The sequence below is a fragment of the Aphis gossypii genome, chromosome 3 (genome assembly GCF_020184175.1).
Source record: "Aphis gossypii isolate Hap1 chromosome 3, ASM2018417v2, whole genome shotgun sequence".
In the NCBI taxonomy this organism is placed as follows: domain Eukaryota; kingdom Metazoa; phylum Arthropoda; class Insecta; order Hemiptera; family Aphididae; genus Aphis; species Aphis gossypii.
Genome location: NC_065532.1, coordinates 21560003 through 21574963, shown reverse-complemented (window position 1 = coordinate 21574963; position 14961 = coordinate 21560003). Strand labels below are relative to the sequence as shown.

The 14961-nt window shown below is 26.9% G+C and overlaps 2 protein-coding genes across 4 annotated transcripts; one reads left to right on the top strand and one right to left on the bottom strand.

Moving 5' to 3' along the window:
- The first annotated feature begins 2228 nt into the window (after window positions 1-2228).
- On the top strand, window positions 2229-6871 carry LOC126550770 (protein LSM12 homolog A-like). Its single transcript, XM_050202890.1, has 5 exons — window positions 2229-2857; window positions 4903-5036; window positions 5107-5216; window positions 5292-5427; window positions 6509-6871. Exons 1-5 carry the CDS (start codon window positions 2707-2709, stop codon window positions 6614-6616), a joined length of 639 nt encoding a protein of 212 aa, XP_050058847.1. The 5' UTR covers window positions 2229-2706; the 3' UTR covers window positions 6617-6871.
- A 3717-nt stretch (window positions 6872-10588) lies between these two features.
- On the bottom strand, window positions 10589-14487 carry LOC126550767 (putative ATPase N2B). 3 transcript variants are annotated; one of them, XM_050202870.1, is made up of 8 exons: window positions 14326-14487; window positions 13778-14132; window positions 13271-13432; window positions 12960-13201; window positions 12399-12567; window positions 12202-12342; window positions 12025-12144; window positions 10589-10871 (listed from the first exon to the last, which is right to left on the bottom strand). In XM_050202870.1, the coding sequence occupies exons 2-8, from the start codon at window positions 14084-14086 to the stop codon at window positions 10749-10751; spliced, it is 1266 nt and encodes a 421-aa protein (XP_050058827.1). In that variant the 5' UTR covers window positions 14087-14132; window positions 14326-14487; the 3' UTR covers window positions 10589-10748. The 3 variants fall into 3 exon arrangements, with proteins under 3 accessions (XP_050058827.1, XP_050058828.1, XP_050058829.1); XM_050202871.1 differs by having other exon boundaries at window positions 13778-14127; window positions 14326-14478; XM_050202872.1 differs by lacking the exon at window positions 14326-14487 and having other exon boundaries at window positions 13819-13982.
- Between the last annotated feature and the right edge of the window lie 474 nt (window positions 14488-14961).

Below are 14961 nucleotides of genomic sequence, written 5' to 3'. Positions count from 1 at the left end.
GGCTATAGATATTAATATATTATCATAATATAGTCATATTAAATATATGCGATATACATTCATAGCTACCTTTATGTCCTTACTCCTTATTATGTATTGGCGTATATTGCAAAGAAGAGGTTTGTGCAGGATTACAATTAAGTTACCGTTGAACACCTCTTTAAATGTTGAAAAATGGATGCAAGTTCTAAAAATTTAAAAATCGGGTAAGATCGAATTGCGCTCTGGTTCAAAGAGTATCCGGTTTATTGAAGATTGTATCATATAGTCCTGTATGTTAAGAAAAACCAAATTATAGGCTATTTTTCGAATATGCAGTTCTATATAATATTAATATGTCACAACACTTTCTTATATTTTCTACAAAAAATAATTTCATTAAATAATACATAGGTATTTGTAATGTAATAAACATTATATGGGTATAAAATTAAAAAGTTTAAAAAAATAATAATTAGTATGCCAATCGTTGTATTTTAAGCGGTAAGGGAAAGTAGTGTTAAAATTAACATTATTTGTTGAACATCTGCTTTTAATCCGATTCCAGTTCGATCATTACCTTTTACTTTTAATCCAATTACAATTCAATTATCCCGAAAATATTATTCTCGAAATTCTATTAAGACAATTTTACAGAAATTGTAAATTTCCACTGTTTGCCGATAACTTGAAACTTTGTTTACCGTTGTTATCAATTATGAAACTAACAATTTACAAACAGATTCGAACCGCCTTTGTGACTAATGAGCAGCTAATGACGTTTATATGAATATATATTACCCCTAAATGAATCGCGGAAAAAATGACCACGGAAAAAAAACCCATGGAAAAAAAACCCCCCAAAAAAAACCGACGGAAAAAAAACCCAAACTAAAAAACACACGTCGGAAAAAAAGCCCACGGAAAAAAAGCCCAAAAAAATATGTTATACATAATATATTTACATTTATTTATAAATACATATTTTAAATAATATTTACAGTAGTAAAATATAATACTTTATTAAATTATACATACATACATACATAATTTTTAGCAATTCAATTAAATTTTATAATGTTTTAACTTAGCTTTTTATTAATTATCATTATTATACAGTTAAGTTAATTTTAATTTTTTATGTATAGATATTAGATATAGCCTACAAGTTATTATTATAATTAACCTTATAATTCAACAATTTAATATTGTATAAAAGTAGTATTAGTAGTACTAATAGTATTAACTATTGATTGTTATCGTTTTGACACTATTTTATTATTGTCTCAAATGATAAACAAATGTAATCAATGATTATTAATTAACCCTTAATCAATGTTGATTTTGCTTAAATGAGTTTAACTTTTTTTTTATAGACTACTATCGAAAATTATTTTTTTAAATTATTATATTATTTAATTATTATGACTATGCGATCTCTCGTATTATAATTATTAGTTATTATTATGTTACCACAAACGAAAATATTTTGTATTTTTAATATTTTGTTCCTATGTTCTATTAAATAATTATATGATAAAATTATTTTAAAAATATTATTATTTATTATTAAAAATATATTATATGATTGTAAATCCATTGTATAATTAACAATCAACTACAGTTTATAAAATATTTCATAATATAAGATTACAATGATAGCACTTTTTTTCCATGGGCTTTTTTTCCGGTGTGTGTTTTTTAATTTGGGTTTTTTTTCCGTGGGTTTTATTTTTTGGGCTTTTTTTCCGTGGGTTTTTTTTCCGTGGTCATTTTTTCCGCCTCCCCCCCTAAATACATACACTTTTTAATTTATTGATTCCCTCCAAACCATCAATCCAGTGTTGATTCATTTTTGCACCAATGCCACTGCAGTTTTACGACACTACAACAGTGCATAATACGCACGATTGAGATGTATAATATAATAAATTAAAAAGATGAATGAGGAATACAATTATTATTAGTAAAACTCAATAAATACGTCTTCACAGCAGAAAAACGTTGTCAAGTGGTGTGAAATAAAATATTGTCGTTAGACTTCAATCGCAAATGTGACGTCACCGAGGTGACCGGTCCGCCGTCCCACGGCCCATTATCAATATTCGCCACTGCGTTTGCACAACACTCCACGAGCGGTCACACCACACCGGTACCGATAACGCTCGCGCATGCGCACAAACTCATCGCATCGTACACACGCACGCGCGCGCACGGACGACACGGCACGTACGCACACGAACATTTAGATTTAGGTCTCATACACTCGGCATTATTGCCGTGCAGTATTTTTTTTTTTTTTTATCATTATCTCCTGTCGTTGCGCAAGTTAAGTTAACGGAGTACGGACGATATTCGTATACTATTTTTAGCCGGAGACGAAAATTAATTTCCGGTAAACCACACAAGCGTTTCGTATCAGCGTTGGTCGCGCCGTCTCGTGTCTACCACACGGCATACACACACACGCGCGTAACGCAATACATACACACACCGAACCGTCGCTATCACTCGAACGCGAAACTGCGAAAGTTAAACTGTTAATAATATTATTATTTCACTTACGACCGCGGTCCACGGCACGTCCGTAGGCCGTCGCGTGCGCATCGTCATCGTCCTCGTTTCTGTCATCGTTTGCGGTAAGTCGTGCGCGCCGTTGCTGCCCGTCGTCCCGGTCAGTTTCGGAATCGGTGCGTCCGGTGCCCGCGCCCGTTTGTCAAACGTTAGATGGCGATAAACTTTTATGGGAAACACAAAATGGCCGGTGTCAACGAGTGTTTCTCCATCGGTAGCGTCGTCATGTGCACCAACTGCTTCGACGAGGAGATCGAGGGCGAGGTTCTCGGGTTCGAGCCTACTACGAAAATGCTAATATTGAGTATCCTTTTCCGGAAACGTAACTACCACCGGTAGCTTAGTAGGAAATAATAATATTGTGTGGGTTAACTGAATTAAACGATTCTTTTGGTGGGTCTTGGTACGTGCGGCGAGGGATCTTCGGCGTTATCAGCCCCATGGTCACCTGCTGTCCGAAACATGTTCACTGCTTCGCCGATCGTTCAGAATTTGCATGTGCCATCGCCACCCTGTGGGGTTTCCTTCTTCTTAAAAGGATTATTGTGTAGCGGACTAGGTTTTTTTGGGATAGCGACTTGCTTGCTCCCCTAGTGGCATAAGAAGTCCTCATAGCCCCTGGCCTGATGAAAAGCTCCCAATTTACCAATTGAAAAATTGACTTATGAATACTTTTTGAGAAAACAATTTGTACAACCTTCTATTTTTTTATATTACTTACTATTACAATATATACAACAAACTAAAAGTTTTCCATAATAATTTCTTCAAATTTTTATTCTAGTGATAAAATTGCTATGCTTGTCAGATAATTGTTAATTTTGTATCCCTTTCGCAATGCTTTAAGCATACCTTTGCTATCTTACTGCCCCTTCACTATACTGTATGATGCCACTGTCATTTTACCTAAATTATTGGCATCAACTACCCCTGAACATGTTTTTGGTAACCCACAATGATACTGATGCATTGTGGTGTACGATAAGAAAATTGTATTTTCTCAAATATGTTTGGCGTATTTTTTTTTTTGTATTAAACTCATTAGGATGTCAATACATTCTACTAATATTACATTTTTTGCTTGCATCTTGTGCACTTTATCATTGAAATAATGCTAATAATTGTCTACTATACTTCTAATATTTCTATTACTTGGTAAATACATACTGTATTCTTGATATGCCAACATTTTAATTATTTTGGAAACTGCTATTAATAAATACTTGATGTACTTGCTGCGAATATTATACTTACTAATTACTAATCTATTGTTTATAAATATTGAAATTAAAAATAAGAATAATTTTTGGTGTAGTAAAATTTATATATTTTACATGGATATAATCGGATATAATCTATTAAATAGGTACATGATAAAGTTGTTAGGAGATTGATTAACTTTTACTCGGGTAACATAGCAGACTATAATATGTTTATTGTATTTTAATTGTCCCTTATTTTTTTTCAACAATTATTTAGCTATTTGTTGTGCACATTTTAGATTTAGGCAATAAAATCAGTTTATATAATTCTTTGGGTACTGATCTAGTTGACGCTCTCCACTTATTCCTCATATTTTTAATGTTTTAATTATTTGTTATAAATTGTATACACTACACTCTAGATAAAAATGGTATGAAAACTATATACGTTAGATGTATGACTTATAAAATTTACTTATTCTATATTTTATATATATCTTAAGAATAAAATGATAGGTAAAATCCATCTGTATGGTAAAAAAATGATAGGTATATCAGTAGATACAGTACTACAGTGTATAATATTATGAAGTATCTACTTTAGTTATTCAGTTGTCAGTATCACTGAAATAGATAAATTTTCTGCTGAAAATACTCTAGTACTACATTTTACAATTTATTTATATAGGTAGATATAATTTATTTATTTTTAATTTGGCCACCTACATTTTGTATTTACTATTTTATTATTATTTTTGTTTTAGATGTATAATCTATTAATACAATTTGATAAATACAGGTAATATAAATTGTATATCACATTATTAGAATATCTAAAATACAAGAGATATAAGTGGTAGGCGAATACTTTCTTCTTGGCGTCAAATAGACCACTAGACCAGTACTATTTTGAATAAAATAATTTAAAAAAAATAGTATGTGAAATATTTACTAAATAGAATAAATAATGTAATTTTTACTTGATTTATAGAATCCCTTTTAATAATTTAAAAATAACTTATTATAATACTAGGTACCATATGTCTTTAATATAATTCCTAAGTTAAATTTCTATCTATATATCAAAAATTAGTACTAATTATCATTGTAATTTATAATTTTTAATTTCCTTAATACAAATTATCAGAATGTCCATCAAATAATAATAACCCAATGTTAAGCAACATCAACATAGTGAACTTAGCATTTGCTAAAGACGTACAAGTCAAAAAGGAGTCCAGTTTTAATCCACCACCTTTGCCTTCGTTAAATTTAAATAGAGTATGTTATTACTTCCTCTATATAATGAGATACCTGAATATTTAATAATACATATTATATTTTATTACAGTTAAATAATAGGATAAAAACTCAAATACAAGATAAGAAACGTCAAATATCAGCTTTGTCTGCCAATGTTTCTCCAGAGGCACAAAAATTGTATTTGACTATAACTAAAACGTAAACTTTTAATTATAAATTATTTGATTATCTAAAGAAGAATTATTAAATAATATTTGCCTATTTTATACTTAGGATTCCAGAAGTAACTTGGCAAGGGCAGAATATTGTTGTATATGATCACGTGATAATTAGCCCACCATACAAGGCTGATAATGTCAAAGGCACTGGAAACCAAGAAGACAAAGCTATTTTGTACATAAAAAATATTGTAAGTAGACTTTGAAGTATTTTATCCATTGATTATAAAACTTCTTTTATAATTTACTTAAAAAGATAATTGACGATAAATAGCTAATTGTTGTTTTGATTAGCATACATTGCATGTCTTAGTACTAATTTACTTGTACTTAGTTAAATAAAAATGTCTTATTATTATTAATGTAATCCTTTTCATCCCAAATTAATATATTAGAGATTCTTAAAGTATTTTAATTGAATTAAAGTGATCTGTACATAACGTATAAAATATATTCTTTTTTGTGTTGAGATAAAATTTATTTCATTAAAAATTGATGGTCTTACAGTGGTTCTCAACTTTTTTATGCTCACGGCATATCTTTTAAAACCTTACATTTTAACGGAACACTTAAGTAGTAAAGTACTATAAAATTTCTATTTTTCACACCTAATAATACAATACACGTGTACCACGGTTGCAACTCGTGGCACATAAGTGTGCCGCGGAACATCGATTGAGAAACACTGGTCCATTGCATTGTTTTTCAATCTTTTTAGTGTCGTGACCCTCAAAATAGTTATAAAATATGATCAATCACTTTGCGGCCCCCTTATCTATATTAAGTACAAATTTGAATAATAATAAAATCATATCATTAACTGATTAACCAAACAAAATATACCATTTTGAATATAAATTTATAAATACCATGTGTAGTAATTTAAACTTATGATCCTTAGTTAAGGTGATCTTGACTCCCAGGTTGAGAAATGCTGGTCTGTTGCAGAGATGGCAAACTTTGCTGTACTCCCGTGTCAAATAAAAAGTTTTGTTGGATTTTATTTTACCTGTGTGTACTAATTCGATGACTCTTTTTTTTATTTATTTTAATTAAAACAATTTAAATAAAATTTAACTTTTGACTAATGTTGACAGTTGTGCTTATCACTTAAAGAGCATAAGTCACTCCCTGACACGCGTTTCATAGGTTTGCCTTCTGTGGTATATTGGATATGACATTTATATTGAATTTCACTTTCTGTTTTGTAATTTTGTATAAAATTAAAATAACTATTATAATTTATTTGTTAATGTTTTTAAAATGTTTAAGGTGGAAAAATTTGTTAAAGACACAGCTTCTCAACAAGTTTCATCCACACCAACGACCCATCGGAGCAAGCCAACTGCTGCTACTGCGGTCACGCCACAGCCACAATAAAGTTATGCTGTGATTAAGGAAGTTGAAATAAAATTATAATAATTAATTAAATCAAGTATAACTAAAGAGAAGAACCCAAGTAGATTTATTTATTATACATTTATCGGCAAAACTCATCTAATTTCTATTGTGAATAACTTTTTTTTTCTGTCTTAAGTATGAATCAATATTTGATTCAAAATTAAACTAAAAAAATTAACTCTTGGATTCTGAAAACTCTTACAACTTGGAAATATATTATTCTTTTTTATTTTATATTTTTTTATTTAAAATTTATTATTTCATGCATACAAAATATGTTTTCAACTAAAAATAAAAGAATTGAGTCATCTATATTATTTGAAAAATTTATTTAACACTACATTGTTGATAATTAAGCAAGTTCAGAAATTGAAAATTTACAATTCAAATGTAAGTATATTATATTTATGCAGTTTTCCCCATAAAAGTCTACACAACAATAAAAGTTTATAAAAATCATTTAAGTATCTTGTGAAAGATGAGATGAGATGATGAAATGAACATTTTCTAACAATCTTTTGATGAACTATTTTGATGGGATATGAGATTATTAATTGTTAAATTTATGTATTAGATTAACAAACTGGTTTATATAATATTCTAATCTAATTTTTTCAAAATAATTGTCATATGTTTTGTGTAAAGGTGTGTCAACATTTGTCATCTACTATTTGACTGTGGTATATGTATTACTAAAATATCACATTTTGTTTACTTAATATATATATTTTATATGAAAGTATTTTTGCAACTCAACAAAAAACTCAAAATAATGGATATACATGGTTTTTTGACATTGGTAGCTATAGATTATAAGAATTATTTTATATTATATATAAAATATTAGTTTAAATCCGACTAAATTTCAAGGTTGAATAACCTCAATTGAACAACATCAATTCAATTATTTATCACTCATTATTTTAATTTGGACTTGACTACTAACCTACTCATCTCTTGTCTCCGTGCACTACTAGTTGAATTCATAAAATTAAAATAATGAGTGTTAATGATTGCATTGGTTTGCTTATCTAGTGTAAATTTGTGCTAATAATTAATGTCATTTCATTTATGGTCATTCTGAAAATATAATATATAAACAGATGTTTTACTAAGACCTTTAATTTTAGATATTTAAATGTGGTACTACAACCTTGGTTATTATAAATAATTATCTATTATATTTGGTAGCTGTTACGTGTTTACATAGCGCAATGATAGGTCACGCATAACTTTTATATTTAACAATTTATCCAGCCACTGCTGTATCTTGAAATTTATGTTTTTATAATTATTATCTAAAAGTTAAATTTTGGTTAGGTTAGAGGAAATAAATTAACAAATACGATCTGACCTGTTTAATTTATTTTTTAAGTGAACGTCCTTTGGTTGATAGTTTCCCATTCTAGGTATAGAGGGAAAGTTATCATTATATAAAATTATGTAATTTAATGTATTCAGTATTCATGATGTATGTGTTGTTATTAATTTAATACACCTAAATTTTAATAGATAAAAAAAATACGAAATTATTTTTAAAATTGAGTCCTCTGAATAGGTTTATTGCAAACATTAATTAACTAAATTATATTAGTCAACATTTATAAGTAATTTAGTAATATGAAAGTGAAAATAAAGTATTTTATTAAATTAGTTTAGTTAATGTTTTATTTTAAGTATAGTCGTATAGAATAGTTTTAATAATTTTAACTATTAAAGTACTAACATTTACTATTTAAAATTTAAATATGTGTTACATTTGTCTCGAATGTTGTTCTTTTGGAGAGGTAAAATAATTCTAACAACTTTTTAGACTTAAGTCTTTCTCTGCTGACATACCTAAAGGCTCTAAACTGGACTTAACCTTACTTAATATTTGTAGATTTGATATTCCAGTTGTCACTTACCAATATTATCCTCTTTGCAAGTGATAAAATAATACAATTATGGTGAATTACGTCATATAGAACAATAATTATTATTTACCTTCTTATAGGACCACCTAAACTATATTTACTAGGTATCAAAATAGTATAAAATTGGAAAATACAAGTCAATGCTTAACAAAGGATAGGAATCATATTTTGCATAATATGTTGTTACCTATTTCACAATCACATTACTATCACTAAAATAGTAAAAACATAGAACCATCAGTCTAACACCTTGAAATTTCTTTAAATATAAGATTTACCTGTTAGAAACATCAATTAAATTATAACAAGTTTACCCCCGTTTATTTCAATATTATTTCCAAAAAATCTATAATACATAAAAAATGTTCATTATTAATATAAAAACAAGTATTATGTTGTTAGCCTTACATGAAGTAATTGATCGTTTACATACCTGACATAACTGAACATTTTTCAAAATGAAATTTTACATTAAGACCTAAAAATTAAAAAATTCAAGACTACATTATTCCCAAGGCTAAAAATATCCATAGTTAATTACTGAAAACCATATGTTCACCTCATTTCAATCTTCACATAATATTTATTTATTTATGATTTGATGGGCTATGCCCTTTTCACAAGATTATAATGACTACTATTGTAACATCAATAACATATGTATAAAAGACAAGTATATAATACTATTAATTCTAAAGCCTTTTATATAAATATGAAGAAGTACAAAAAAAACGAAATCAGTTGAAATCTTATTGGCCAAAACAAAAGCTTCTGAGCTCTTGAAAAGAATGTATTATTTGCGCTTTTGGTATTATACTATACTTAGGTGTTATAAAAAGCTCTAATTTCCTTATGTTTCTACATGGTACTCAAAAACCTATTTCAGATATAGTAGGTCAGGACAGTTGATGAGGTTGTTTAAAATATCATAACTAATGATAGCTTATGATTCATAAACTAGCATAATATCTACTATTTGATGTTTTGTATTAAGTTTGTCTAGACTTAAAAAGTTTTAAATAACATTAATTATTAACAATGTCTCTATTGATATGCATGTGTGATATAAGAAATTCTTTTAAAAAAATGTATATTAAGTTTTTTTATATAGATTATAAAGAATTACAAGATCAAATTAGTGAACCAAATTCAAGGTTAGTTCTTACTAATGACAAATATAGAGTTTTTGAATTCTTTGATATTTCTATTTATCAAACTAGAATTTTAAATGATTTATAATTATATTATATTTATCACTTCAACATAAGACACAGTTTTCTACACTAATTAGTTATTTTATTTTATTATCTGTTTCAATTACTATTAATTATTAAGTTACCTAATTTTATAATACTATTCTTTATAGTATTATTTTTATGCCCACTATACCTTACATAAAATAAAAATTACAGCTTAAAATAATTTCCATACACCTACAAAACAAATGAGAAAATCTTATATAAGAACAAAAAAAAAAAAAACAATTTTTTTGCTTTAAATCATCTTTTATTTAATAACATACAATTTAAAGTTCAACACATAAATATTTGTTAAGTTATTATGACTTTATAAGTTTATTATTGATTGTATGTAGGCATAATAAAATGTATTTACAATGAAATATGTTACAATCACACCCACCACCAACATTGACATGTTATTATGTAGCGAACAAAAATAATAGGTCTACTGATAAATTATTTCTTTAGTTCACAGTCTGTTATGTATTCTTATAAACTTTTATTTACTATGCTTAAAAGGGAAAAAGAAAACTATAAGGATATTTAAAAAGAAAAAACTGAAAATTACAGTGAAAATTATTAATTTAAGATATTTATTGCTTTTTTTTGAAAATAGAAAACATACATATTTTTTTGTTTTAATTACAATATTTTTAGTTTATTAACTTAAGTTTTTTAAAGCATACAATTGTACATAAAATAATTTTAATATTATTGTATAGGTAGATAATAATTTTATTGCATTCTCTAATTATTAGATATGTTATGATTTCATAGAAGAAAAACACCTACAATTAAATAGTCCAAGTTTGTTCTTAATTATTAATAATCATACATGTATAATATTTCACAGTAAAATAATTGTAACTAAACAAGTAAACAAATAACAATATCATTTAACATGATTATAAAAATGGTAACTAATTAATAATATTAATACCAACTACTTTACGATTATACTTTGGAACGGTTATTTTTCCAATAATCAATTGATTGCATTTCCATGAGCCTCGATACTGTTCGATCAAATGCAAATATTTCTTCATCCCCAGTAAATACATTTGCTTTAGCATTAGTCTAAAACCATAACGTTAATACTATAATGAATACTGCTTAATGTTATAATCACTGGTTTAATAATATAATCTGCTGTGTATTGGAATTAAAAAAAAAAAAACCTAAACTAAATCATACTTTCAGAAGTTTAGACGGTGAACCATTAAATAAAATTTGCTATGTAATGTATTAGCATTAGTATAATGGAGATAACATATTTGGTTATAACTAGGGTTCAGGACTTGTTGCATTTAAAATGATTGAAATATACAGAAAAAATCATCAAAATATGCAGCTCATTTTTTATTTTGTTTTTGAAAAATGCATTAAGTATATTATTAAAGTGCTATTTATTTTGGGCCTTTTTAAATATGTGAAATAAAACAAGTTGATTATAAAAAAAATGACACAATTAAAAGACACATACAGCTTTCTTTTCATTGTACAATTTATAATCTAGATGTCATTAGGTTTTACCATAACTATTTAATTGTCGAATTGTCAATAAAAAGGTTGATTATTAAGAGATAAAGAGACTATCGTAAACAGAAGTACGTGTTAGATACGACAAACTATGACCATCCAATTATGATTTTTCCCAACAATTTTATATTTATAAAAATAACAATAATGCAAAATATGCCAAAATATGCTAAAAATTTCTTAAATATACACTTTTCTTAAAATATGATGAAATATGCAAATTCCAAATCGGTATTTAATTTGACCATTTCATAAAACAAAGTTACAACTCACCTAGAATAATCTACGATAACTACAAAAATACATGTAAATGCAAAAAATCCCGAACCCTAGTCATAACATATTATTAAGGCTAATCATAGATGTATATAAACTTGTTTATACGTCAATGAGGCTTATACAAAAAATAAATTATGTATCACTTGACATTCAAGCTTAATTTAATAATTGAGTTTTTTTTTTTGCAGTATTATGTTACTTTTTTAAATAATTTTTATGAGAATATTAATAATAAACAGATATCAATAGAATTCCAAATTCAGTGAGCAACTTAATTTCTTGAGAGTTATACATGTAAATGTTTCTCTTAAGAAATATCTATGTAAAAACGGTCATTAGTTGAAATAGTAGATTTTATGATATTTATAATTTTTAATATATTAGAAACTTATAAGATGTTATAATACTTTACCGATTCGGGTTGTAAATTCAAATCGTCCATAAGAACCTTTTGGTCATCACCTAATCCACCTGTTTTTTTAGCTACAAATAATTCTTTTACTGGTTTATCGGCGTATATTAGAACAAATATCTAAAAAAAATTTTATATTACTTATTGTTAATGAAAAAATAAAATCTATAAAGTTACCTTATTGTCATAAAGTGTATCAATCAGAGTGATAAAACGTCTTAATGGCGATAATGAATCTAAATCCAGTTGAGGAACATCTCTAATAGCTATTGTGTGAAACATTTGAGCTAAATATAAGTAATCCACAGCTCCTAAAGGCTAAAGCATTTTTATTGTAAATTTTTAAAGTATATTGGGTGAAATATAATATTTACCCTATCACATAGTTCTTCAAAAGAAGCATCCAAGATTTGTCCACATACTCTTTGAAATGTAAGATTCCTTTGCATAATAACTAAAGTTCTTGGTCTAACAGTATCATTTTCACTATTTGTAAATCTTTTAATAGAGTTTTCAAAATCTTTTATGGAATCAACATTTCGCCTATGGAAAATTAAATAAACATTTTTCAGTAAATAACAATAAATTTGTAATTAAGTACCATAAAACTTTGGTCTATTTTGTATTTAAAAATTCTTAAGTTATTAGCTGAGGAACCATTATTCTATCAATAACATGTTTAAATTAATATACTAAATAGTTGAAAATAATCAACTACTTTTCCGTAGTGATTTTGAGGTTATTGAATGTGTTTATTAAAAAACTTATAATAATTTTACCTCTATGGGCTATACTAGACAATATTATTTAATTTAGTGAATAACAAGAAAATTCTGAGCATGGATAACAAAGAATAATGAAACACATTGATAGTGTAATAGTACCTCGAGTTATTGTTTTTATAAAAATAAAGTTTATAATTTATACCTACTCACACAAAATATGATTTATATCCACTTTTTGCTCTTATAACTCTATAATCAATTCCAGAATCCAAATTTACTACTATAGAATGTTGTTTTAAAACTGGTATAAATGGTAAAAACAAAAATCGTTGTAGTCCATTCTTATATAAATCATCTGGCTTACGATTGCTGGTCGCTACCATAACCATACCTTTATCAAAAAGTTCAGTGAAAAGTCGTTTCAATATCATTGCATTTGCTATGTCAGTCACCTAGCAAGAATTTATGATAGTCCTACAATTAGAAGTGTGATACTTAAGAAATAATTTTATTTTAAGTACCTGAAATTCATCGAAACAAAGTAACCATGATTGTTCTAGAATTGTATCAGCAACCATTGGAATTGCATCAAAATTGTTTTTAGTGCTTAATCTTAAATTATGAACTCTATTATGAATATCCAACATAAACTCATCAAAATGGACTCTTCGTTTTTTTTCGACCTACAAAATTGGAAAATTTGCATATAATTAGTATGAATTTTGAGTAATCCCAATTATTAATATTGTGTTGAGTAGTAATTTGTACTAAAATGTATACATTTTTTTGCCATTATTTTATTTCTTATATATCAACAATTTAAGGTATACTTAATTAATAACAAAGAAAAAAATGTTCATGTTAAAAAACAGTTATATTAAATAAATAATCAACTGCAAATTGATTCTGATTAAAACATATACTCATCAATATTGTTATACACAACTTTATACTTGTGTTTTAATTTTGTAATCAACTTTAAAAATATGTTAGTAACAATGCTAATAGTTACAAAATAAAATAATTACTTCGCAACAGGAAAAAAATAAATCCATTAACATGGTTTTACCACATCCAACTGATCCATGCATGTAAACACCGTTTAAGGGCTTTTTCAGTCCACCAAACAATTTTGAAATTACATTTTGTGATGGTGGTGAATAATCTTTCAATGATGTATATACGTCATCTAGCTGTTTGACAATCTTACGCTGATGATCATCGTTGATTAATTGACCATCATTCACCCGTTGATCATACAATTCAGATGGCTTGGTTTGCAAACGAATGCTAGTGTAAATTGTTCGAATTTGGATATTTAATCGGGAAATTTTCATGATGATGTATTAAAATTTGTATGTAAGTATAATGACTAATTCTATTCTGTAAAATACAAATTATTTTAATACGAACAATTACTAAACGTTTAATATTGACACATTTCAAAAATAATACAATATTCTGTAATGTATTACAAAATTTACTATTTCCTAAGATAACAAACTATAAGTATACATTCTTTTTAGTTATTGGCGTAAAGCCACGGCCCACGAATTCTAATGTTTTAGTGCTTTACCTTTAAAACTTAACGATGACGGTTGAAGCCATTATGAAGGATTTATTTAAATGTATATTCATTATTCACTATTCAGTTTCAGTATTCATGCATTCATTTCATTTAGCATAATATTATTAATTATTATCACGGTTTAGGTGATTATATCTTTTTAGACTACTAATCATTTATCACTAATCACTAATCAGTAATCGGTTAAAAAGATTAAAGATAATATCATATTAATCATATTATCACAGAACAATATTACCTATGTAAGTATTATTTTATTTTTATTCTGTTTTTAAACCACGATGTATCTTCTCTACATCGTGTTTTAAACTATTAATATTAAAAATTAAAATATCAAAAAATGGCGCTCTGATAAAACTACGAGAATGTAAACACGTCCTAATAGTTAATACCACTCATATCCGCATGGCTTTGGCCGCATGCATTAACGATGTATAACATACCAATATTTAGGTTCCGTAGTTTGTGTTTTGTACTTTTGTGTTGTTAACTTAAGTATTAGAGTGAATTGACCTATTATTAAACTTAAAGGTATGACAGTTATCTGTGTTCTGTTGATGGCTTTTTAGATTATTTTAATTTTTAAGCGAGTTATGACTGTTATGAGTTAAGTAGTAAAATATT

Coding starts and splice junctions, on each gene's coding strand:
- LOC126550770 (XM_050202890.1), top strand. CDS start 2,707: ATGGCGATAAACTTTTATGGGAAACACAAAATGGCCGGTGTCAACGAG. Junction 5,037..5,106: donor CTTCGTTAAATTTAAATAGA/GTATGTTATTAC, acceptor ATTTTATTACAG/TTAAATAATAGGATAAAAAC. Junction 5,428..6,508: donor TTTTGTACATAAAAAATATT/GTAAGTAGACTT, acceptor AAAATGTTTAAG/GTGGAAAAATTTGTTAAAGA.
- LOC126550767 (XM_050202870.1), bottom strand. CDS start 14,086: ATGAAAATTTCCCGATTAAATATCCAAATTCGAACAATTTACACTAGC. Junction 13,202..13,270: donor TTTGTTTCGATGAATTTCAG/GTACTTAAAATA, acceptor AATTCTTGCTAG/GTGACTGACATAGCAAATGC. Junction 12,568..12,959: donor GGATATAAATCATATTTTGT/GTGAGTAGGTAT, acceptor AATTTTCCATAG/GCGAAATGTTGATTCCATAA.